Source organism: Cololabis saira, chromosome 6 (assembly GCF_033807715.1).
Source record: "Cololabis saira isolate AMF1-May2022 chromosome 6, fColSai1.1, whole genome shotgun sequence".
Lineage (NCBI taxonomy): Eukaryota > Metazoa > Chordata > Actinopteri > Beloniformes > Belonidae > Cololabis > Cololabis saira.
This window is the reverse complement of record NC_084592.1, coordinates 27,095,936-27,120,301: the sequence shown is the minus strand read 5'-3', so window position 1 is coordinate 27,120,301 and position 24,366 is coordinate 27,095,936. Positions and strand designations below refer to the sequence as shown.

At 38.5% G+C, this 24,366-nt stretch overlaps 1 protein-coding gene across 3 annotated transcripts in view; it reads right to left on the bottom strand.

The window, feature by feature from the left end:
- The window catches only part of tns1b (tensin 1b), a 202,965-nt gene that overhangs the window by 129,665 nt on the left and 48,934 nt on the right, over window positions 1–24,366 (bottom strand). For all 3 annotated transcript variants that reach the window (XM_061723873.1, XM_061723874.1, XM_061723872.1), the window contains exon 2: window positions 1,857–1,971. In XM_061723873.1, the coding sequence (XP_061579857.1) occupies window positions 1,857–1,971 (115 nt within the window). The remainder of the gene's footprint in view (window positions 1–1,856; window positions 1,972–24,366) is intronic.

Below are 24,366 nucleotides of genomic sequence, written 5' to 3'. Positions count from 1 at the left end.
CAGGAGTTGCACCCACTGAAAAAGTCTTACAACTGCTGAACTTGGAACAAAAAAGGAGATTTGCATGATTTACGTTTTATCTAAGAGCAGAATAAATCACATTCATCCATGAGTCAAAGTTTTTCTTTTCTAATATTAGGATGTGTGTGTGCACGAACAACTTGAAGTATTCATCGAAAACGCTTTTGCAGAGGCTGAAAAGGCGCCATCATCCAGAGAATTCTTGTACTTTTCTGAACTATATCTGCAACGTGGATCAGGTTTGGAAATCTTCAAGCTGGGTTTCTCCTTCTGGTGTGCCAAACTACACATTAAACTACACGCCACCACAAGCTTTCATTGGCAGTTATCTGCCTGAAGACAGACATTCACAGTAATGAGCTCAGATGATCAAGATCATTCTTTCTTAAATTGTGATGTAATCTGCTTGCACACACTTTAGATGCTCCGTTGCTTTGAAACTGTTAAAATATTGACCATATTAAAGTCTGTTTTTATTTATTTGTTTTATATTTTACATCTGTTGTACACAATGCCATCTGTATATACTTTCAAGAACAATAAAAGCACAAACAACTTCTTGACACCACAGGATCCTACTGAGACCAAGTTTGTGTTCTCACATAGCGCATTTTGTTAAAGCGAACACTGAAACATCTATTTTTTTTTAATCTTTCATTGACACATTTGCATTTATCAAAGTATTTGAGTCATGAGCACTTAAACACGCAGCTTTTTCAGTAAACACCATTAAGGAAATTGAGAAGCTCTTAACCTTTAGCTTCCACAGAGCTTCTTTTGCCCTCTTCTGTCACTTAACTGAATAAACCCTGACACCAAGGTGACCCCAGGTAGACTTAGATGACCTCCCAGCTAGAGCGCTGATGAATGTTGGAACGTATATCGCCTTCCCTGAAACCCCTCATACCCTTTTTGCTGTGAACAGAGGAAACATAAGCAGCCACACTGCTTGGATTATTCATCACTATGAAAATAACCAATGGCAGATGAAATGTGTTAGGTAACCCCTACTAACATTGGATGGATTTGGAATAAGTTTATCGGTGAGGATCATTTTGAATGACATTTTGAATGAGATTGAATTGATTTAATAAGCTCTTATAGCTACAATAGATATATTCTGACTAGTAATCTATGAGAAGCTGATTGTGGAAATCAATTCTATTAACTGGCTCAAAGGCAACATCGTACCATTTGTTCACAATGGAGACCTTTTGATCCACTCTCGTTCTTCCAGCGACACTCTTGGGAATTCATTTCTTCAAGGCAGACCAGCTGTGACCAGCCACATCAATGGCGGAGAGAGTCTGGGGCATGCTGGGATTAATTAAAGGATTGATCTACAGGTGCTCTGATTGTTGGCTTTAACAACCCTTCATGGTGAATTGGAAAATAATTTATGACATCACAAAGTGAAGTCACCACTTCTTAACCCATGTTGTGCACTGATTCTGATCAGTTCAGTAGAAAATAAAGTTAGGTTAAGGTGAAGCTTGAAAATGTATTTTTGATATATTGATGTTTCTTTTGAAAAACAATCTTGTACCTTTAATGAGAAGGTGACATATACATGCATCACTAAGCCCTCAGTGATGCTCTCAGTCACCAGCGTGGGAAGTTCCACTTCTTAAAAACTACTATCCGAGCCCAAGTTAATGCTGGTTTTAGGAAAGTCGGCGCACTTTGACCACTGTCATTAAAACATTTTTGGTTCATTGACTGAATATCGAGGTGAGAGGTCAAACCACAGCAAGACATCCAAAAGTAATATAATCACTACCAGTCCAGGACCACTGTGGGGACCCAGTCACTTCAGTGCGTACTGATCCACTTACCTCGGCAGATGAGTCCGTCCTCGATGATGGTCTGTTTGCAAGCGCCACAGTGCTTGGTCTTCTTGAAGGCCTTTACTCGGAACGTATGGGAATGGACAGCCTCCAACTCCTCTGGCTGCAAGTACGAAACCAAAAACAAGAGACAAAGGAGGTGGAACGTTAGTGTTAAAATGCTTCTAATGAGTATAGGTGCTGAAAAGAAATGTGTACTTCCACACTGGTTCATTTAGTTGTATTGGCCATGAATGACATCTGGAAATGCTGTAAATCACAAATCTGCATGAAAATACCAAAGCATTTCAGAGAATTTTAAGTTTCATTTTGCTTTAAAAAAAAAGAAAGAAGACATACACACACACACACACACACACACATATATACATACATATATATATATATATATATATATATATAAATATATATATATATATATATATATATATATATATATATATATATATATATATATATATACATACATACATACATACATACATACATACATACATACATACATACATACATACATACATACATACATACATACATACATACATACATATATATATATATATATATATATATATATATATATATATATATATATATATAAATATATATATATATATATATATATATATATATACATACATACATACATACACACACACACACACACACACACACACACACACACACACACACACACACACACACACACACACACATATATACATACACATATATATATATATATATATATATATATATATATACATACATACATACATACATACATACATACATACATACATACATATTTCACAACAAGTTTGGATTTGTTGTTCAATATTGTATCACATGAACTTGATGTCACAAGTTCATGTCTTCATTTTTGAACTTCAATCCATATATTTAACCGTCTTAAGTGACAACCAAATCTAAAATTCTGACATAACTCTTTTTGCAACTTATTTTGAGTCAGTGTGGATCTTAAAATGTGTTATTCACTGAGTGGTTCAGATTTGCAGGATTCTGTGACATCACAGACCTACATCAGAGTTGAATGATCAAGCCTCCAAATGCTCTTTGACCGCCCAACTTCACATCATGCTGCCTTTGCTTCCCTGAAAAGGGTAGCACAATTATGTACCATCAATTTTAAAAAGACGCACACCAGGAGAGGATAAGGGGCAGAGTCAATTGTGTGACTCCTCCCCTCAAGACTAGCTGCTACGAGGAGATGTAGCTGTGCTGGCTGCTGGGTGGCACAGTGGTTAATGCAAGCGGCCCATGTACTGGGGCTATAGTCCTCCTGCTGTAGTCGCAGGTTTGAATCCCAGCCTGCAAACCCTTTGCTGCATGTCGTCCCCATTCTCTCTCTCTACCCCCTTCCTGTCCAAACTTTGAAGCTAGTGCCACACAATCTTTAAAAAATATAAAGCTGTGGACTGTAAGGCCGTTGTATTTTGACCAAAGAATAGTCACAGACATTTCATTAAGACATCAAGAAATGTACCAACCAATGAGTGCGTTTACATGGGAAGTTTAATTCCTCTTTAATTCAGAATTAAAATTAAATCTGATTTAAAATGTGTAAAAATGACCATGTAAACACCTAATTCCGAATGAAAATGGCCATTCCGAATTAAACTTAATTCCGAAGTAAGTGGCCGGTTTATTCCGATTTGAAATCCGAATAGAATAATTCCGCGATCATGTATACACTTATTCCGCTTTAAATTAATTCCGGTCTTTCTGCGCATGCTCGTTCCCTCGCCCGTCTGTCGCAATGACGCTTATATTCCACGCTGGGCTTGTTTTCAAACAAAGTTTCAAGATGGGAGCACGCAGTAAACGGTGGTCAAGAGCCGAGATGATTTATTTGATAAATAGCTTGGAGGACCTGGAAATAATTAAAAGCACAGATGCCAGGAAACTTAAAAATTGTGAGCTTTTCAAAGTTGTAGCGGCTAAGTGGCTAAGCGGCTAAGTTTGTTTTTTTCCCGGTAGACGCAACTTCCGGTCCGCCCCCCCTATCCAATCAGAACCTTCCCAACCCTCGGACCTTAAGCGGAATTGGATAAAGCCGATGTTTTCCATGTAAACCTCAATTCAGAATTACTATTTCCATGTAAACTCGAAAGAAAATAGTTTAATTTGGAATTATTTAATTCGGAATAATTAATTCCGAATTAAAAAACATCATGTAACCGTGGCCATTGAGAAGAAAAAAAACCACGTAAGCCATCTCAGATGATCCCGGTATAGACCGTACCACAGATGCAACGGTTGGTGGACATAAAAAAAACAATCGATTATGAAAATTATTTTACCTGGAATTTTTTTTTGCAGCGACCCAGCGTATAAAACCACATTAATGTTGCGAGTAAGCGGGTTTTTACCGATCAGAAGTGAAGAACAACAGACAAGACTTCATATGATGAACAAATGAACAGCATTCAGGGAAACAGGTGGGGAGGGAGGAGGTGAAGGAGAAGTGCCATCAGGAGGCTGTTGTGCAGCAGCTCCTGTGATGCTGGTGATTACACTGAGGTCCTTCCTTCAGGTGATAACCAAAATTACTTTTAGCTTCAGCCACAGCACTGACTTTTACATTATCCTTCTATGAAAAAGGGTTTAGACAAAAGTTATCTGCATTACTATGGCTAACATTTACATGTATTAACATTTACAACTAATCATTTGTCTTGGTAAAATAAATAAATACATCAGATTTGTTATGAAAGCTTTCGCTGCAAAAAAATGCAGTTTTTTTTATTTCTGTAAAAACACATTAGAAAAATAGGTACTTGGTGTTCACAGGCCTTAAATGTCTCGTCATTTCCTTCCTTGCAGGTGTGTTACGCAACTGTTTGGCATGACTCAGCCAGAGCCCCCCCGGGCTTGTTAAACATGGCTGTGTATTTGTCTGCAGCCTGCTGTTTTTCCTCCAATGTGCACCACCATCCACCACCCCACGACCATTCAGTCCATTTCCTGCCCAGTTTGTGAACATGGCTTTAAGCAACGCTGAAAATCAAACACTAAAATCTGTTTTTGGAAGAGTGGCTTTTTCCTACGGCTCTTTTATGAGAAAGGCGGCATGTTTTCATAACACCACCCCAAAATTCCAACAATGGGGGTGTTTGACGTCATTTTTGCCTTGTATTTGCTCAGCTGGTCCCAGTTTTTTTGTCTTTCTTTGAGATTTTACTAACAGAAAATATCCTGTGAATCTTCCTTAATGCTTCAAACCTTAAATGTTTATATTGTGGCAATTATTAACCACTTTCCTGTAAAAGTTCTACATCTCAATAGTATCAGTGAAATGGCATTTGGTGAGACACACAACTAATTAACCAAAGGCTGAGCTGATGACATCATACATGAGTTCACAAGTAAGAGCCAGAACGGTGACATCAACCATAATGTCACACACACAACATTTAGCAAATACTACTTTCAAAAAGATCACACAAATGTTTGTCCAAACAAAAAAAAAAACAACTCAAATACATATGTGTCATTTATGAAAGAATTATTGTATCATATTTGTCTTAATCTAAGTTACCAACCTATCCTTACCCTACACAGAGTGAAGGATTATGGGTACATATCAATGGCTCATATTAGGTACCCAGAAAACAGTGGGTTGCCGTGAGCAGCGTTGCTGTGTAGTCCAAATGCTGACATGCTGACAGCTGGGTTAAACCTGATGAGGGGTAGCCACATCCGATTTCATCTAAGAGAGGAAGACGTGTGGATATGAAATAAAAATAAAGAACTATGAGACATGGACTAAAACAATTTAATTGGTGTTGGAAAGGCTGTGTAGCCAGACAATCTGAGGCTCCCGTCTAACCCTAACCTAACATACATCCAATGACACACTAGTTTAACACGATCATTTATATGGGGATAACTAAGCTTTTAGCGCTTCCTTTGAGGGTGAACTGATCATTTTTGGGACAACAAATGTTTATACAGATGTGCCCTGCTACCACTGAAGTTAAGTGATGAATGTCAGCCTTGATCACTGGACATAATTCATTTATTTTTACCTCCTAAGTGGCAATGACCGTTTTTGTTGCTCGACCTGAGCTTGTCAGGTGAGCAGCTGGTCAGATGGTGCATGGAGTGTGATCACACTATGATTATTGCGCTTGTGTCATAAAGGCGGTGATTTGGCATCGACTCTGTAGGAATCAGTCAGTTAATGTTGCATTTTAGATGATGCTTGGGGTCTTTAATGTTTAAACTGGGTTCCAGGTTATAATGGTTCATTTTTATACAGCTTCACCATTCACATCCTCATGAACTGCACGAGGCAGAATGAAGGCTTTTAATACACCTCTCTGTTTTTGCCTTTCTACTGACTTACTAAATATTTTTATGTTTAGAACAACTGACTTTAAAGCTAAATCAAAATGTCCATATTCTTCTGTAAACACTAGCATGCATATGTGTGTCTCCTTCCCTTTTTATATGAGTCTGTTAAGTCTCTGAGGGACCTAAACCTACATTTGTTTTGTACAGAGATTAAAGGGGAGAAGCATATGTTTTTAAGGCAGGGAGCACTCGCCGACATCATGTGCATGCATAAGGCTTCCATTAGCTGCATGTGCATACTGGACAGGGCTAAAAGCGGCCATGTGGTTGGCATATTGAGGGACTTTGCACAGGAATTTTCATATGGGAAGACCCATGGAACTATCAGGCGTGGTATGGAAGATTGAGCAGTTTCCTCTGTGAAAGAAACTTCCAAACTACTGACCACAGCAACCTTACAACCGCTAATGAACGCCACTCTCTCTCCTCCACAATCCTAAAAGGCAACGTGTTGGAAAAGCAGCTTAAAACACTCAATCTGAGTGAAGAACTAACAGTTAAATTATAAACCAGATGGAGTATCTGTTGCAATCTTTTAACATCATGCTTTCTTTCTCTCACTTTCTCTCCTCTCCTGTTTTGATCAGAGAGGCCTGACTTAGCAGGAGAAAAGCCTTTTGTCACAATGTCTTGTTTTGCACAATCCAGATAACACTTAGCCATCACATGTTTGTAATATGAATGAAGGACATTTTATTGTTGAAGGGAGTCCAGCTCAGTCAGACCACCAACTTAAGACCACAGCAATCACAGAAGCACTATCTTTGTTGAGAACTAATATAATTTAAAAGCAACACATAATAACATTTTTCTCCTAATTGAAATATACTTTCAATTTCATTTGAAGGAATATTTGATTACTTTTACTTTCTCGAAAAAACGTATGATACTGTCACAAATCAACAATGTTGAAAGCAGTTCAGAGTTGGCAGAGGTGACAAGAGACTCGAGAAAGTAATGAGAGAAGAAAAAACGAAGGAAATACAGCAAGAGACTAAACAAGAGTAAATCTTAGACAGTATTGTAAAAGCACCTTGACCTACACCTCTATAGGGGGATCCACTGAGCTAAAAATCCAGAAAGTTCCTTTGTCCTGCTTTAACAAAAGAGCATAACGTTTTAATACAGCAGCTTTGTGAGGCAAAGCGGAGATTTAATGGCATTATGTAATTACAACATTCACACCAGTGACGTGCATTGAGGTTCGTGGCTGGTGAGACACTGACTTCATCACAATCAGATTTACAAAACAATAACCCAATAACTACAAAGTACCTTATTCAGTTAGCATTTTGTGTTTAAAATTTCATATCAGCTTTCTTAACGTATACAAACTGCAGCACACAAAAACGCACATTGAATTAAAATAAATATTATGGTCTTACTTTTACTTATAAATGAAAGTCCTCAATTTTGAAAGTAAAGTCAGAGAAGTGGAAAAAATAAACGGACGGCTGAACTTGACTTATTAAGTGTAGATTGTAGCTTGCTGTCACTTATTCTGCAGCCGAGTAATCGCAAGGAGAGTCACTGGGATCGCGACTGCCCCACAGGAGAACGGCATACCTCACTGAGTGCTTCTCTGCAGCCGTTTTATGATTGCTCAGTACACAATACACATACAGTTTACAAAAAACTGTATGTTATATACATCGGCTAAATGATGGATATTTAGTTCAAATAACAAAAGTGTTTGAACATTTTAATAGCAACATACAAAGAGAGAATGCGCTCTTACTGTATAGCATGCCAGCACAGTTAGCGGAGTCATTGCACAATCCATGCTGAGGCTCATCTGGCTGCATCCTCAGCACAAGTCACTTCTCAATATTTGAACAGTAAACGGGAAAATTCAGGAATTTTGAATTTAAAAAATAATCAAAAACTGGTCAAGTTAGATGGAAAATAACGTTATAGTGCAAATCACTGGATAAATAAAACAATTTAATTGATTATTTCATTAGACATTTTTTCTTTCCCCGATGATGGGTTAGGCACGGCCTCTCCTGACCGCATGTCACTGATTCACACCCATATTAGAACATGAACCATTACTCAATAGTGCATCACTGCAGAAAGATTTGATTTATATCATTTTCTAGGTATTTGATAGCAATCTTAGAATGAAATCCAAATTTAAATAATTATCCAAGGATAAAACATTAATATTTGTACAGGTTTCATGAGAATCTGTCTAATATAATCTGTCAGCCTCAGCGTGGCAAAGGGATAGGAGTGACCAACAGCAAGATATCAAACAGATATCAGATGCATATCTTTCTACTAGCCTTAAAGGTGGTATCTTCTGTTTTTCTAGAGGTTAACAGCTCTTGAGAAATTAATAAAATGTCGGTGACATGTTTTGATCAAAATATCACAAGTATTTATTTCAAAAGCCCCCTTTTCAGCCCTATCTTCATATGGGGGTGGAGCCAGCCACTTCACTCCACCCTCTCATCTGGGTGGTGTTTATAGCATTGTGTTACCCACTTCTGAAGTTCAGCGCTTGCGGCAAGATGTAAAGTTGGCTGGGGATAAAGACGAACAACTTCCCTCTGATCAGGGTTTGTGATGTCACAATGCCCTGCAAATATGAATGGCTCAACAAATTAAGCATTTTTAGACTCCAGATAATGTGGCTTTACTATGGCAAAGATTTTGAATTCCCAAATGTATGCTCCTCAAACACTGGCTTTTGTTGTCGTTGTTTGTATGTTTAATTTTGTTTGTTTTGTCTACAATATTCTTCCTTTAACAATAAGAATATATACATACAAGGAGTTTGACGTAAAAAATGTGTACGTACTTATTTTACATTATGCATTCTAAAATTGTAATTCCGTGTAGAAACCCAAATTAATGTAACATCTGTTTAACAAGCTTCAGCTCAGAATTTGTATCTCAGAGTAACATAGCAACAGCAACACAGCCAACTCCTCACTATATCCAAGATACGCCATACTACTACATAATAGGATTAGCTTAATCTATTTAGGTTAAAATAATGACCATGGCTCTGCAGGATGCACCATTATGGCAAGAAAGCTTTTCTTAGCAGGGGTGGAGGTCCCTGCCTGGCATCTTGGCATTAAAATGATCCAAAATGCTGCAATGCCAAAGCTATGATTGGCATCTGCTGGGTTGAGAAAATGGATATTATACATTTTGGAGGGACTGCAAAAGGTTGATAAGAGGGCTTAATGGTACCCTACTCTATTTAGTAAAAATGATAAAACTTGGTTAAAATGACTATATCTGGAATGACTTAAAACACAGAATCACACTGTTCAGGAATCAGCTGGTATCATAAAAAGAACTGAGCAGAAACAACCAGACCCAGCTTCAGGCAAACTAAAACATTCATCAGGGCAACAGGAATAGAAGTTTTGTCCTGCAAATGGGTCTGTTCAATGTTAGATACACATGCAGAAATCTGGGTACGGATGCTCCCAGAAACAGTATTTAGTGTAGCTGCAAAGATTATTTTGTAAAGAAACAAAGAAAAGAAAAAGTGTGACCAGTAAAAGAACACAAAAAAAAGTGAATATAAAAATGATCTTCCAGGGAAATGTATATACTTTCTATGTTCGTATGAATATAGACATCACTGCACACACCGTCCTTCTGTATAGGGAACACATTTTCCAGATTCCAAATTAAATTGCTTCTGCAACACGGGGCGCAACATTTTCATCAGTCCATGTTGTCATAGCAATAAGCAATTTTTCCACGATGCATTTAGGCCTCTTCATTCATTTTGCCATGCCAGGAAACTCCCCATGGTTTCAGATATGAAAAACAAGTAAATCATAAGTTTCTTTATGCATGTTAAAAAATATAAAATGAATGAAAAGGTGCCGCCCTACGACATTATCCTGCTGCGTGTGAGGTAAAGTCAAGACTGAAAGACGGCAACATTTCTGCAACATCTTAAAACTCAAATTAAATTATGTGTTCTACACATTCAGTAAATATTAAGAAAGAAGAAACATTTGTGTGTTATTCTGTCTGCATAAGAAAATCTGTCATCAGTATCACACGGCTGGCCTTTGTATTTGAGGTAAATATCCCCTTTAAAATTTTGGTTAGGAAGTTTATTCTCTGCCCTTTCTCGGTGGACGGTGGGATCAGCAGTCTACTGCAGTGCGTGAAGGTTTACCTGGTTATTACAGTCACTATGGACATTATCATACGTTCCTTATTTGCCTGGCCACACTGTGAACGTGAATTGCAGCAATGCTGAGCACTTTGGCTATCAAACTAAGGCAACTTGCTGAAGACCTTCTCTGTATGGCAATGCATTCAACTGAGTGATCACAAGACAATGGTAGTCTCTCAAATATGGAGTTGCAATCTAGGATGCGGTCTCAGTACAATCAACTAATTAGTATTTGTGACGGTATGAATGAGCGCCTAGCTGCAAACACACTTGGCTAATGTTGCTGCAGACACCATGTAAACAGATGCAGTAAATGATGACATTCACCTTACACACACTGGACTCTTGCTGGTATAAGATTTAAAATGTACAAAGTAACAGCTAATACTTGCAGAATTGTGCATCGAAAAGGGACATGAGGCATCTGCTGCATAGCTTAGCTTGTTGTATTTAGTATAAGTTTATTTTTACTGAAACAGTTGCCTGGTTGACTTTGTATATTTTGTTTTGATAACAGATTATTTGATCAAGTGTTTAGATCATAAATTTGTAATACCGCAAAAAGTCCCATCCCACCACACCCACATCTACAGCTTTGAATGTTTGTAGCACTCTAAAGCTTTGGATCCCATAAAAATTGATAGATGCATGGGCAGGGTTGGCTTATGCTTACATTTTTAACGGCCCAATCTGCATTTGTAAAATCAGAAAGTTATTTTGATTTTTAAAAATACAAAAAAAAACCCAAAGAAAATCAAGAGAGCTCCTGATATGCCTGCGCTCTACTTTGTAAGTTGTGCACCTCTTAAAATGACAGTTAGATAGCCTGGAAACTGGGTATATTATATTACAGTTGAAGTAAATTTTGAACCTTTGAAAACCCTTGAATATGGGACCTTTACATAATCCCATTTATTTTAGACACACACACACACACACACACACACACACACACACACACACACACACACACACACACACACACACACACACACACACACACACACACACACACACACACACACACACACACAGTTAAACAGGCACAATGTCTCAATCTAAAAGAGGTTATTCAATAGCCTTCCTGACCATTCCTGTGCGTTCTTCATTCTCCCAGCCTCCACCCACTATAGAACACCAAGACTTAACCAGTTCCTGGGAGGGTTCAGAAGTCCACTGGTATGCCACTTGCCTTGTTTGCATGCTTCATTCACTACCCTCTCAGAGAGAATTTAATGAAATGAGGTATGAGAGAAATGATGTGCACGAGGATAAAGAAGCTGAAAATCCTTTTACTTTCAGGCTTCCACAAAACCAACAGAAGAAAGATTTCCTCAATAGGCCCATCTGTTTAAGTCCTATTGCCCGAGGCAGAATCCTGTGCTGCAGGCATTTAACCTTAAAACAACTATGTCAATACAGAGCAATATAGTAGGACACTCCCTTTTGTGAGCTCTTAATCGTGTCCGATCATTAGCAGTGCAACCGTCGCTCTCACAGTTTGTTTATTGTTTGGGTGAGTGGCGAGAGTAGATGAGGAGTCGATTGGGGATCCGGGGTGATGAGAAGGGGCTATGGGGGTTGGGAGCCTGCAATTGCAAAATTAAGAGCAGCTCCAGAAACGCAGCCCACACTGATTATTTTCTGCTTGAAAGTGATGCGAGACTATGCAAATAGTCTTCGTCCTTCACATTCACGTCACACTTCAGGCTCTAATATGGGCCACAAAGGAAGGAAATGGTTTCAGACAGGCAATGAGGACCTCGAAAGACAGGGTCAGGGTGTACACGTACCCCCCTCAGCTCAGGCTCTGCAGCTCCTGGGAACAGACTCCCGTTCCCCTAGAGACGCACGCATAATCTCCTGTCTAGCACTCATTAGCACACATGGGCAAAACAGGCACTCTTGCACAAGAAAACGTGCAAATGCATACACACTCTAATGCAGTACACGCACACACATGCACGTACTCATGCATGCACTCGTGCCCCACAATCCCTCCCTCACCCTACCCCAATTTTAAACTTTTTTCCCACTGGTAATGAAAGGCTGAAAGAAGAGAAAGTTCTCTAATGAGCATCTTTTAACTCTCTACCACTAATATATTCTTTTGATGTATGCATCTGTAATAATAAAGACTAAAGGTTTGTGAGAGGGTTTTGGTTGGCCTGTTAATTGTAGAAAAAAAGTACATGATGAGCATCCTCTCTGAAGAAGGTAGCTCCCTCATAATCAGCACCTACAGCACAGTGTTTCTCCAACTGTATCTTATTACACTGTGCATGGTGATTGGAACTACCATTCTCAGACTTCATACCTGGTTTTATATGTTAACATTCCTGGCAGCTACAAACCCTTTCTCGCTTCTCTAACCAACTTTATGTGAGCTGATTAAAGGATAATGTGATTTTGTTTCGATCAATCGCCGCACCAATCTCCATTGCTATGCTGATGATATAGTTGTATTTGTCTATGAAGCCAGGTGTAACAGAACAGGACATTAGGGCCTGGATGTCCACTAACTTTTTCCTGAGGTTTTTGTTTTTTTTTATTTCAAACACTTCAGGATGGTGTTGCAATGGCCTCAGTGCTACTATACGAAATGTTGAAGTTATTTTATCAGGAATTTTCATTTTAACAGCATATCATAATAGCAGCATTATCAGGTTTATAAGACAGCATTTTTTTCATCTCCATAATATTGCAACGATTAGGAGCATCCTCTCCCAGAGTGATGCTGAAAATTCACACATTTGTAACTTCTAGACTGAATTACTATAATGTACTATTAGCAGGCAGCTGATCCAACCTCTGCGATATTTGAAAGACCTGATAGTATCTTATGTTCCTAACAGAGATCTCCGTTCTCAGAGTGCAGGTTTACTCGTAGTTCCTAGAGTATCCAAATGTAGATTTGGAGGATGGGCCTTCTGCTATCAGGCACCGTTACTATGGAACCAGCTTGGGTTAAGGAGGCTGACACCACCTCCACCTTTAAAACTAAACTTAAAACATTTCTGTTTAGCCTACAGTTAGTGTAAACTCTAGTGTGTTAAGGCCAGTAGTCCTAGCTGCAGCTACAGGAGCAGTTCGTCTTAAAGATAGCTTTGTCGTAGACATGCTGCTATAGGCCTACGTTGCAGGGGGACTCCAACATGATCCACTAAGCGGTGCCCCTCACCCATTTTGGTCTCCTCTCCTTCTCTTTCCTTTCTTCAATCCACAGTTATTAATTGGAAGTATCTCATAACCATAATTGTGCTCCATTGTTGTGCTGGTTTGCCCCCTCTTTTTCTCTTCTGTACATGTTTGCAGGCGAGAGCTTCCAGAGCTGCATGCTGAGCTGCAGTCCCACCCACTGACCACCTCAGTGTCTGCTGTCTACATCTGTTTATATAGTTGTCTCTTTTATATAGTTTATATAGTTATGTGTACAAAGAACTCTTAGTTATTTAGCTAACAGATAATGATTACTAATATATCTTGTCTTTTGTAGCTTGACAATATATCTGTTCCTCTCCTTTCTCTGTTCTTCATTCTCCCTTTCTGGTTTCCCTTTTTCTGCCCGGCCAGGCTGGCCTTTGGCAGGAGGGTCCCCCCTTATGAGCCAGATCCTGTTCATGGTTTCTTGCCTCTTAAAGGAGAGTTTTCCTTGCCACTGTTTGGCTTAAGGTTTTTCTCCCTCTAAGGGAGTTTTTACCTGCCATTGTTAATGTAATAATTGCTCGGGGGTCATGTTCTGGGTCTCTGGAAAGCCCCTAGAGACAACTTGTTATTGTAATGTACGCCGTATAAATAAAATTGAATTATCCGTTTTTATGCAGACGTGGAAACATAGCTAAAATGCAGTATCTACCAACTGTCAAATTAACAATTTAAGATATAATTGCTGTCGTTTACATTAAACATTACGCAGATTCACAATTCAGAGACAGCATATGCCAACTTCAACTTTACTGGAACATTGGCCTGGATGTCGGTTTAGTCTGCCAAAGGAAAGGCAGACAGGAAAACAATTAAATAAAAATTAAAGAATACACTTTCTAAAAGGCATGAAATCTGTTGTCTTCTGAGCTTTAAATTTCAGGTGGACTTGATTGTCTTATAACTGTTGTATTGTTTCAGAGTCACAGTCGTTCACACTGAGCAGATGCTGACTGTGTTGGGTCATGTTATAGTATGGAGATAAACCTTTCCAGACTCTGGTTGGCAACAGACATTCCGGGTGAATCACGTAACCAAAAGACTGTTTTCCTACTCAAGTTTAAAACTCAAAACTATTCCCACGACTACTTTGAATGTGTGACTCATACAGAAATCTGTGTATTCACACACACACACACACACACACACACACACACACACACACACACACACACACACACACACACACACACTGATTTCACCACTGATTACATTGGAATTCACTTCTGGCACTTTGAATATTACGTAATGAATACATGGAGCTCTGTTTGTATGTGTGAATACATGTTTAATTATGCAACCACAATCAAATAAAAACAGAAACAAAAAAACCTATAAGTGTATGTTTTCCTTGTACAAAATGAGCAGAATGTTAAGAATTGTTTGACTTTTTTGCATATCTTACAAGTATATTTGATTAAATATGTTACCAATTGACTACAAATTAATTATTGTTGGAAATCATCAGATTCCATCAAGAGGAAATTCTGTCTCGAAAATCCATAACAGTACACAATCATATATATATATATATATATATATATATATATATATATATATATATATATATATATATATATATATATATATATGCGCATGATTTATTACTAAGCCCTTGAGCTATAAGTGTGATTCACTCCACACCGTAAATCATAACATATTTTGCTTGACAAGAAATACAAATGCACCTGGCCGATTCAAATAACAAACTGTTTTTAAAGGTCTGATCAGCCAGCTCTGGTCAATTTCTCCATTTTAATTGCATATTCAGTGCGGTTTAGGATTTGTCTACGAATAAAACGGACATCTGCCTCAAAATTGAAACCTGGTCTGTAGCCCGAGAGCATGGACAGAAACCAGATTAAGTAATATGTCTGAGAAGTATCTTCTTTTTGTAATGTGTCTGAGAAGTATCTTCTTTTTGTAATGTGCATTTTGAGCTCAGATGATGATTAAAATTCCTGAAATTTCTGTCCTTGCCTACAGAAAACGAGTGCTCGTGTAGTGCCAGGAATTCAATAATTTCCTTGCTAATGGCTTTTATTTTTCATGGCTGTCGACGGTGAGACAAGGAAAAAGGATTGTGGCTGGCTTTCGCCATCTTTGATTTCCACTATTATGTTACGGGTTAACTGCCCGAAACGAAAAGTAGTTTATTTCTCCCCAAATGTTTTTTTTTATCCCAAATTTTGGGAAGTATGAACTGGGAAACTTCAAGCTGGACGATGAGACAGTGATAGAGAAGCAAGACATCACTAACAGACATGCACGAGTGACGGAGGGGCCTCACCGTCTGTGTCGTGGTGATTTCCTGCAGTCTTAATTAAGTCATAGAAAAGCATACACACACACACACACACACACACACACACACACACACACACATTTATGATTGCCCCCCACCAATCAGACACTATTGTTCTTCCTGGTGGAGCCAGAAGACTAAATGAGACCCCTCCAGTCAACTGGGTTAATCAGTGAGCACGCCACCGTCTGTCATATGGAACGCCATATGCATGGACAGACATTTGAACAAGATGCTATAGGCTGATCAATACATGTTTCCATCTGTGAATGTGTTGGTTTGTGTTAAAAAGTGACACTCAGTAACTCAATGGATGATTTCAGATGAAGGACAGGACAATTTTTAAGGACATCTCAAAAACCTTGTGGTCCTGATTTTTCTCACCCACGGGATGGGTTCCCCTTTCACACAGCTCTCCCTCAGATACACAGACACTATCAAAGGATAACTGACCTGTGAGCCATCTCTCCCTCCCTACCATCTAGCCTCTATGTCCTTGTCCACTTCGGACTCTCCCCAACACCTGCTGTGAATCTCATAAATCCCCCACCTTTATTTAATGGTACCAAGTTGTTGCTCCGAGCTTGGTTTCCTCTATGCACGCATAGTAAAAATCAGCAATTGCGCACCCTGCTATGAACTGGGAAAAAGTCCAGGGTGTACCCCGTCTTTTACTCAGTGACAGCTGGAATAGAGACCAGCAGGTCTCCCTGTCCCTGAATAAGGTGAAGAGGGGGTAGAAAAATGGATGAGGGGTTGGAAGGATAGTTTAATAAGAGGATTTTACCATTCAAATGGCTTTTGGACCAAAACGTGTACAAAACTGCTTTTGGAAGTTGATGCTCTAATAGCTGACTACAACTATGTAAAATCCAAAAACACAAGAACCAAAAACAATGCACAGATATTGAAGTTTAACAGGCATCTCACCATTGTAATCTGAGAGGGAAATGCACACACAGATAAAATGTAGTAATCCATTAGATAGTTTTAATATTATTATTCATCTCAAGAGAGCACTGGATCATATTTATTTAATCTCAGACCACCAGGACGTTTCATTGGAGGAGCAAAGAACAGGAACTGTTTGTTATTCAGCAGCTCACTGGTGAGTTAATGTCTATAAAAATTCTTGGAGTAATACATTTTCTGAGTAGCTCATCCAGGCAGTAGCCCCCGTATCAACTCAAGGAGAAACTTCTTTTTTTACCTTTCCTTCCTCCCTTTTGTTCTTTTCCTCAGTTCCTACCAACCAAATGCACTTACAATGAAAAGTCACCTGCTTTTCATTTGGGGGTTAAAAAAGAAATGCACCCGAGGCATTTGAGTCTGTCCTTCCTCTTCCACTACACCACCCACCTCCCAGCAACCCCCACCCCCCCAACTCTGCCCCTCTACATGCATTACATCCCAGTGGAGTGGATCACAGGGAGGAAATTACTCAGTCATCCAGAAGTCAAGAAAAAGAAAAAAATCCTCTTTCCCAGACCATCAGTGCTAGGGTAGCACACGTGGTCATTTCGTCTGAATTGGTTAAATTCGGAGTACATTGAACTTTTTGAGTAGCACACAATGACAGGGATAAAGAGTATGGGCTTATTTGTAACTTTTTTAGAAGATGTTAATTTTTCCAAATATAAATTTTAGAAAGTCACGACTTGAACATTTCAGCCAAATACAGGATACATGAAAATAGTGGAATCGACGATGTCATTGTTTGAGAAAAATGTTGGTCTCGTTTTGGAGTATTTAGATGACATTCACTTGCTGAGATGGTTTGGTGGATCAAAAGGAGGACTCTGTAAAACCAATGTGGTATGGAACCTGTTGCATAGTTACCTCATTACAACATCTTTGTGTTCAATCCATCATTTAGTACGCCATACACACAATGCCCCCTCGTGCTTTACAAAACGGAGCTGTATTTCATCTTGAACTAAAACTTTCCTTATAGAAGTGGTTGTCAATTCCAGTCCCCGGGCCCCCCTGCCCTGCCTGTTTTAGATGCTACCCTGCTTCAGCACACCGTGATTGAAGTAGCTGTGTCATCAACAGAGCTGTAAGACCTTGATGACATGCTAATCAGGACCATTGATTAGAATCAGGTGTGTTGATGCAAGGCAACCCCTAAAACATGCAAGACTGGAATTGAGAAACACTGCCCTATGGCAAGGGTAAAGGGTCATTTTAGCATTTTCCCCGATGCAGTTTTATTGAAAATTCCCATTAAATCATTGCAATAAAAGTAAGAGATAAGTCTAAGAGAGAATACTTCATAGCCTGATTTTGGGCTGCCACCGATGAAAGATGACCATCGTGAAAAAATCATGGCAACATCTTTAACTCAAGCTCAAAATCTGAAGGGAACTCTTTTTCTGACCATTTCAGAAATCCTACGTCTTTGTCCAGTGACTACTCAATTAAAATGTAACATGAAGTAACGTATTAATGCAACTTCCAAATCCAAAGATGGATACAACTAGGCTTGACTGTATCCAAGATCGAGCCCAATCACTTCAGATGTACAGTGTGACTTGTAACGACCTCATACACCTGAATTAAGATTAGCTTTGTGTGTTGTCAGTTTTCAGAAAGATGTTAAATATGAGCCACTATGTGTGCACTCTACATTTCACAGCATTCCATCTAATGTCTAAATTAATCTAATTTAAATGCGACTAAGAAACATTTCATTTGTAGCTCTCTCAAACAGTGATGAGCTTGACCGTCGGGGTTGTATATATACAAACCGGATTCGGTTGAAGTTGGAAAATTGTGTAAAATGTAAACAAAAACAAAATACAATGATTTGACAATCCTTTTCAACCCATATTCAATTGAATACACTACAAAGACAACATATTTAATGCCCAAACTCATAAACTTTATTTTATTTCTCAAATAATAATTAACTTAGAATTTCATGGCTGCAACAAGTGCAGTAGAAGTTGGGAAAGGGCATGTTTACCACTTCGCTACATCACCTTCCTTTTAATAACACTCAATAAACGTTTTGGAAGAGAGGAGACTAATTCTCTTAGCTTCTCATGTGGAATTCTTTCCCATTCTTGCTTGCAGGGGTCTTCTCTGTCGTATTTTACTCTTCATAATGCACCACACATTTTCAATGGGAGACAGGTCTGAACTGCAAGCGGGCCAGGGGAGAACCTGGACTCTTTTACTTCCAAGCCACGCTGTTGTAACACGTGCAGAATGTGGCTTGGCATTGTCTTGCTGAAATAAGCAGCGAAAAAGACGTCACTTGGATGGCAGCATATGTTGCTCCAAAATCTGTATGTACTTTTCAGCATTTATGTTCCTTCACAGAAATGTAAGTCCCCCATGCCATGGGAACTAATGCACCCCCAAACCATCACAGATGCAGCTTTTGAACTTTGCGTTGATAACAGTCCGGATGGTTCCGCTTCCTCTTTGGTCCGGAGAACACGACGTCCAGTGTTTCCAAAAACAATTTGAAAAGTGGACTCATCAGACCACAAAACACTTTTCCATTGTGCATCAGTCCATTTTACATGAGCTCGGGCCCAGATAACCCGGTAGCGTTTCTGGATGTTGTTCATAAATAGGGGTGTAACAATATATCGTGCCACGAAATTTCGCGATACAAAAACGTCACAATACGTGTCGTGGAGGTGACAAACTGTATCGCAATATTGGATTATTAATATCAATATATTGTGTTGACTAGTAACGCGCATCCGACCACGCGTGCAGACTGCGCCTCGACCGGCGGACCAAATTCTTACTCTGCTCAGAAGAAACTAGTACCGTTTTGCGGTCCCGGTCACGGGACTCTTGGGGGGTTTTGAGCTCTGAACTTTTAAGCTTTTAAGCACTACAGATAAACTGACTAGTGTAATTATAGTCCCTGATTTACATCAGAATATAAAGAATATAAAAAAAGTCAAATCATACATGAGAGAAACTATTCAGTTTGTGGCAAAATATTTTTACTTGTATGAAACTGAAGATGCATAATGCAAACCTGACATTTACTTTTAGTTCAGTTTGTGGAAAATTATTGGCCTGGTGTTCTCTTTAAAACTTAAACAGGTATAAAGCATTACAAACTGTAACAATAGGGCAAATGCACAGCATTGTTTTGTATTTTCTGTCTTTCAAATAAAAGACAATGTTTTCCAGTCATATTTTCCTCATTCAAGGTTGTTAAAAAAATACTGCTATAATATCGTATCGTTATTGTGACCTCAATATCGTGTATCGTACCGTATCGTGAAATTAGTGTATCGTTACACCCCTATTCATAAACGGCTTTTGGTGTGCATGGTAGAGTTTTAACCCGCACTTACTGATGTAGTGACGAACTGTATTGTGCAGTGATTTCACCAGATTCTCTGAACCTTTTGATGATATTATGGACCGTAAGTGTTGAAATCCCTAAATTCCTTGCAATTTTGCTCTGAGAAATGTTGTTCTTAAACTGTTCAACTATTTTCTCACGCAGTTGTGGACTAAGTGGTGACCCTCGCCCCATCCTTGCTTGTGAATGACTGAGCATGTTTGGGGAGGCTCCTTTTATACCCAATCATGGTACCCACCTCTTCCCAATTAGCCTGATCACATGTGGGATGTTCCAAATAGGTGTTTGATGAGCTTTTCTCAGCTTTCTCAGTATTTTTTGCCACCTTTCCCAACTTCTACTGGACGTGGTGCAGCCATGAAATTCTAAGTTAATTATTATTTGGCAAAAAACAATTAAGTTTATCAGTTTGAACATTAAATATGTTGTCTTTGTAGTGTATTCAATTGAATATAGGTTGAGAAGGATTTTCAAATTGTTGTATTTTGTTTTTACTGTATTTACATTTTACACAATTTCCCAACTTCAACCGAATCTGGTTTGTGTATATATATATATATATATATATATATATATATATATATATATATATATATATATATATACACACACACACACACATATATACAAGGGCAAATTCCAGGGTGGAAAAGAAAACAGAATATAGAGCTTTGTACACCTAGCAGGGATTATGGTAAATCCCATTGGAATGAAATGGATATTGGTTAACTTGCATGAGAACACATGTCGTTAAGGTTGCCACAGTCAATCATGAAGAGAGGCTGATGATGTATGTCATGGAAAAGTAATCACATCGTTTGTATAGTATAGACATTCTTCATCTAATGCAATTATCTGGTCAAGTCCTGAATTTCTCTGGTTAAGGCTGCACAGTAGCCTTGACTATAGATTTAACATTGCACTATCAGCATTGATAGTGCAACAATAGAAAAATAATGTAACATCTCATTCGGTGCAAATTACTCCAGGTCACGACACCATAGCTGCACAATGCAATGGAAATCTCACACGGTTGGCACTCTCCAGGACTCTTGGATAATACGTTTTTAATCTTAAAAATGCAGAAGAAAACAACAGTAAACATTCCATGTTAGTTATTCATATAACTTTAGTATTATTGTTATCTGTCCCGTCATATTTCAAATTTTTACAATTACGTAATTATGAATCCATATTAAGCTGAACGTTAAGCTTTGTTTTCAGAGAAAATCCCCCAAAATCGCTGGAGATAAGCTGTCTGTTTTATGAAAACACAGCTCACAGCACTACGATATAGTAGACTATTAAAAATAAACATTACGTGTAGAACAGAAACGGCCACAAGCTCCAGATAAACCGGGCAAGTCTTGGCAAGACGTTTGATTCAGAGGAATAAAAGGATTTAATCGAAGAAAGCCAAAGTTCATCTCCAGAGCTAAGTGCCAGGGGAAAAAAGCTTGGAATCTTGATGGGTTGGCAGAGAGAAAGGCACTTGGACCAGACAATTGAAAATAAAACCGTAATCCCAGAATGCTCTCTGGGCAGGACGGGAATTTAATTCTTTTTAAATATGAGATTTTTTCTGTATTACTAGATATCATCATTTCCTGTAGCGTGCCTTTTCTCCTCCTCATAACTGGACAAAAATGAACTTAGAGAGTATAAATTAAAATAATTGCAAAACTGAAAATCCACCTTTATGAAGAGATTAATGCCAGCACAGCATGATGCTGCGGGCACCAGTTCCAATGAGCAGTGTTTGGTATCACATCTGAATGCACGTCTATGAAGTCTACAATTTCCCAGCCTGGGATAAATAAAGTATATCTATCTATTTATCTATCCATCTTTCTGTCTGTCTGTCTGTCTACGATGAGATCCAGAGTTGGGGGTTGCCATGGCGCTGGACTGACAGACAGGGCAAATCCTGCCGAGGAGGGTTAGACTTTCTCAAATAATACAAACTTTACCGCTAAAGAAACAAATAGTGGTGTTAAGAAGAGAGCTCTTGATCTTCATTGTTGTAGAGCTCTTTATCATGATGTAACACCTCTTGTGCTCTCACACAAATGAACACATGCTGAAGCTATGGCATCACACACAACAAAGTGAGTGGTTACTTGGCTTTTATCAGTGTTTGTACTTTGTTGCTGTGAAGAAAGGGTGTCTTGTAAGTTTATATTTAACAGGAGTTTGACTTGGCTACAAAGTTCTGCTCTGGCAGTGAATGCGCTTAAAGATATGACTATACATGTCCATGTGAGGGATGTTCTGGCTTTAATAACATTTTTGCACACAATAGATGTCAAACACATCCATATAAGGTGGTTTTAAATTGTAAGAAACTTGTCTAAGAGCAGCACAATAAGTCAGCTTTTAATCATTCTGTCCTTGCACCAATGTGCCCCACCTCTACACCCAAAGTCACAAAGTCCATTTGAATCTGTTTGAAAGATGAATGCCTTCACTCAAAACTTTGGTTTAAGACAAACAACTAAACCAAGATTCTTACTGAGACCAATTAACATGACTGTATGCAGTACTCAATTATGGATTGAACACAAAGTTGTTGTACAATTTGTGTGTGTGTCTGAAGTCAACAATTATGATAATAACTGTGGCTGTGGGTTTGATTAAAAGAATGATTGGACGAAATTAATATCAAGAATGTTCATGATTCCAGTTATGACATCATCTCACAGACATAGTGGTGAAAAAGTAAAAGTAAAGTAAAAGTTAAAGTAAAGTAAAAGCAAACCAAAGGAAAAGTGTCATGATCTCCACCAAAGAGAGAAATGATTTCACTTTATCAAAATAAATTAGGCAGGAACAGACAATGGGACCCCAGAACTGTCCATGAAATCAAAAGAAAAATAGAAAAACCAAGATAAATACAGCAAATACTGTATCTCATTTCGATTATTTGCTTAAATGTGCACTTATTTCTTTTTGTTAGGTCCAGGAGTGAGGCTAGAGGTTACAAAACAATAGTTTATTTTGGTCAATGTAATATATAATCTCTTAAAAACACAGATATACATACATGCAAACTATAGAACCAAAACAGGAATAGGCTAAAGCAAATACGTAATCAATTGTTAACAATAGTTGAAAACAAGTTGCCATTTTACTGTAAGTGTAACAAAACCTTCCCATGGAGCATCAGTCCCTCTAAATACAACCGGATAATGGCTTCAAAGATTCTTGAAAGTTTGGTGGTGATGGCTAGGAACATAGTCCTGACCACAGCACTGGAAGCTCTCCTGTTTATATCACTGCTGAAACCCCTAACAAACAATCAGAAAGTAAAAAAGAAGCCAGGTCCATTTGCCTTCCAAAGCACTCATAACAACGGAAGCACCGTCCACAGAAGACAGAGATGCAAGAACTGAAAATAATATTGCTGCTATATGCAATTAATTTTAAGAAAGGAAAAACCTGTAACTCATTAGAAGTTAATGGCATAGATTGTTAAACATTTGCATTAAAGCCATAAGTCCAAAAATGAATTACACCACACTTGCTTTATTTCAGATCTATGGAGGTTTCTATGGTAAAATACTTATATAAACCCGACTGAGCATTTGACATAATCCAAAATAGCTGCATCAACGACGTCACAACATCACATCACAAAATACTTGTTTGAGATCCCAGTGTGGAGGGCTCACAGCGCTCAGTTTCCTGCTGCGAACTGATGAATCTTAATTATTACCAGGTTCAAGCACCTCTCTCAGACTCCAAAGCAAAGTCTGCAACCAGTCCCCGCTCTTCTCAACTTCTAAAGGGCTTACCTTTGATCCCTGAAAGTATGTTTCTGTGTATAGGGTCACTGTACTGATTTATTTCCCAGTAACTGCCCTTTTTGCTTCCCATCTGCAATGTGATTGATGCAGCACTGCAGGGAGGCTGGCCTACGCAGAAGAAAGTCCTAACAAGTTTTCATCACACATGTTTAGTTTAACTTACAAAGACTACAACAGCAGATCGGAAGAAGTTGGTGCTGCCAGTTTAAATTTCTTTATAGACATGATAACCAAAGTTATTTGTTGTTAACGTCAACTGCAAATATACATTATTTCTTTTGTAAAACATTCCAAAAAAACAC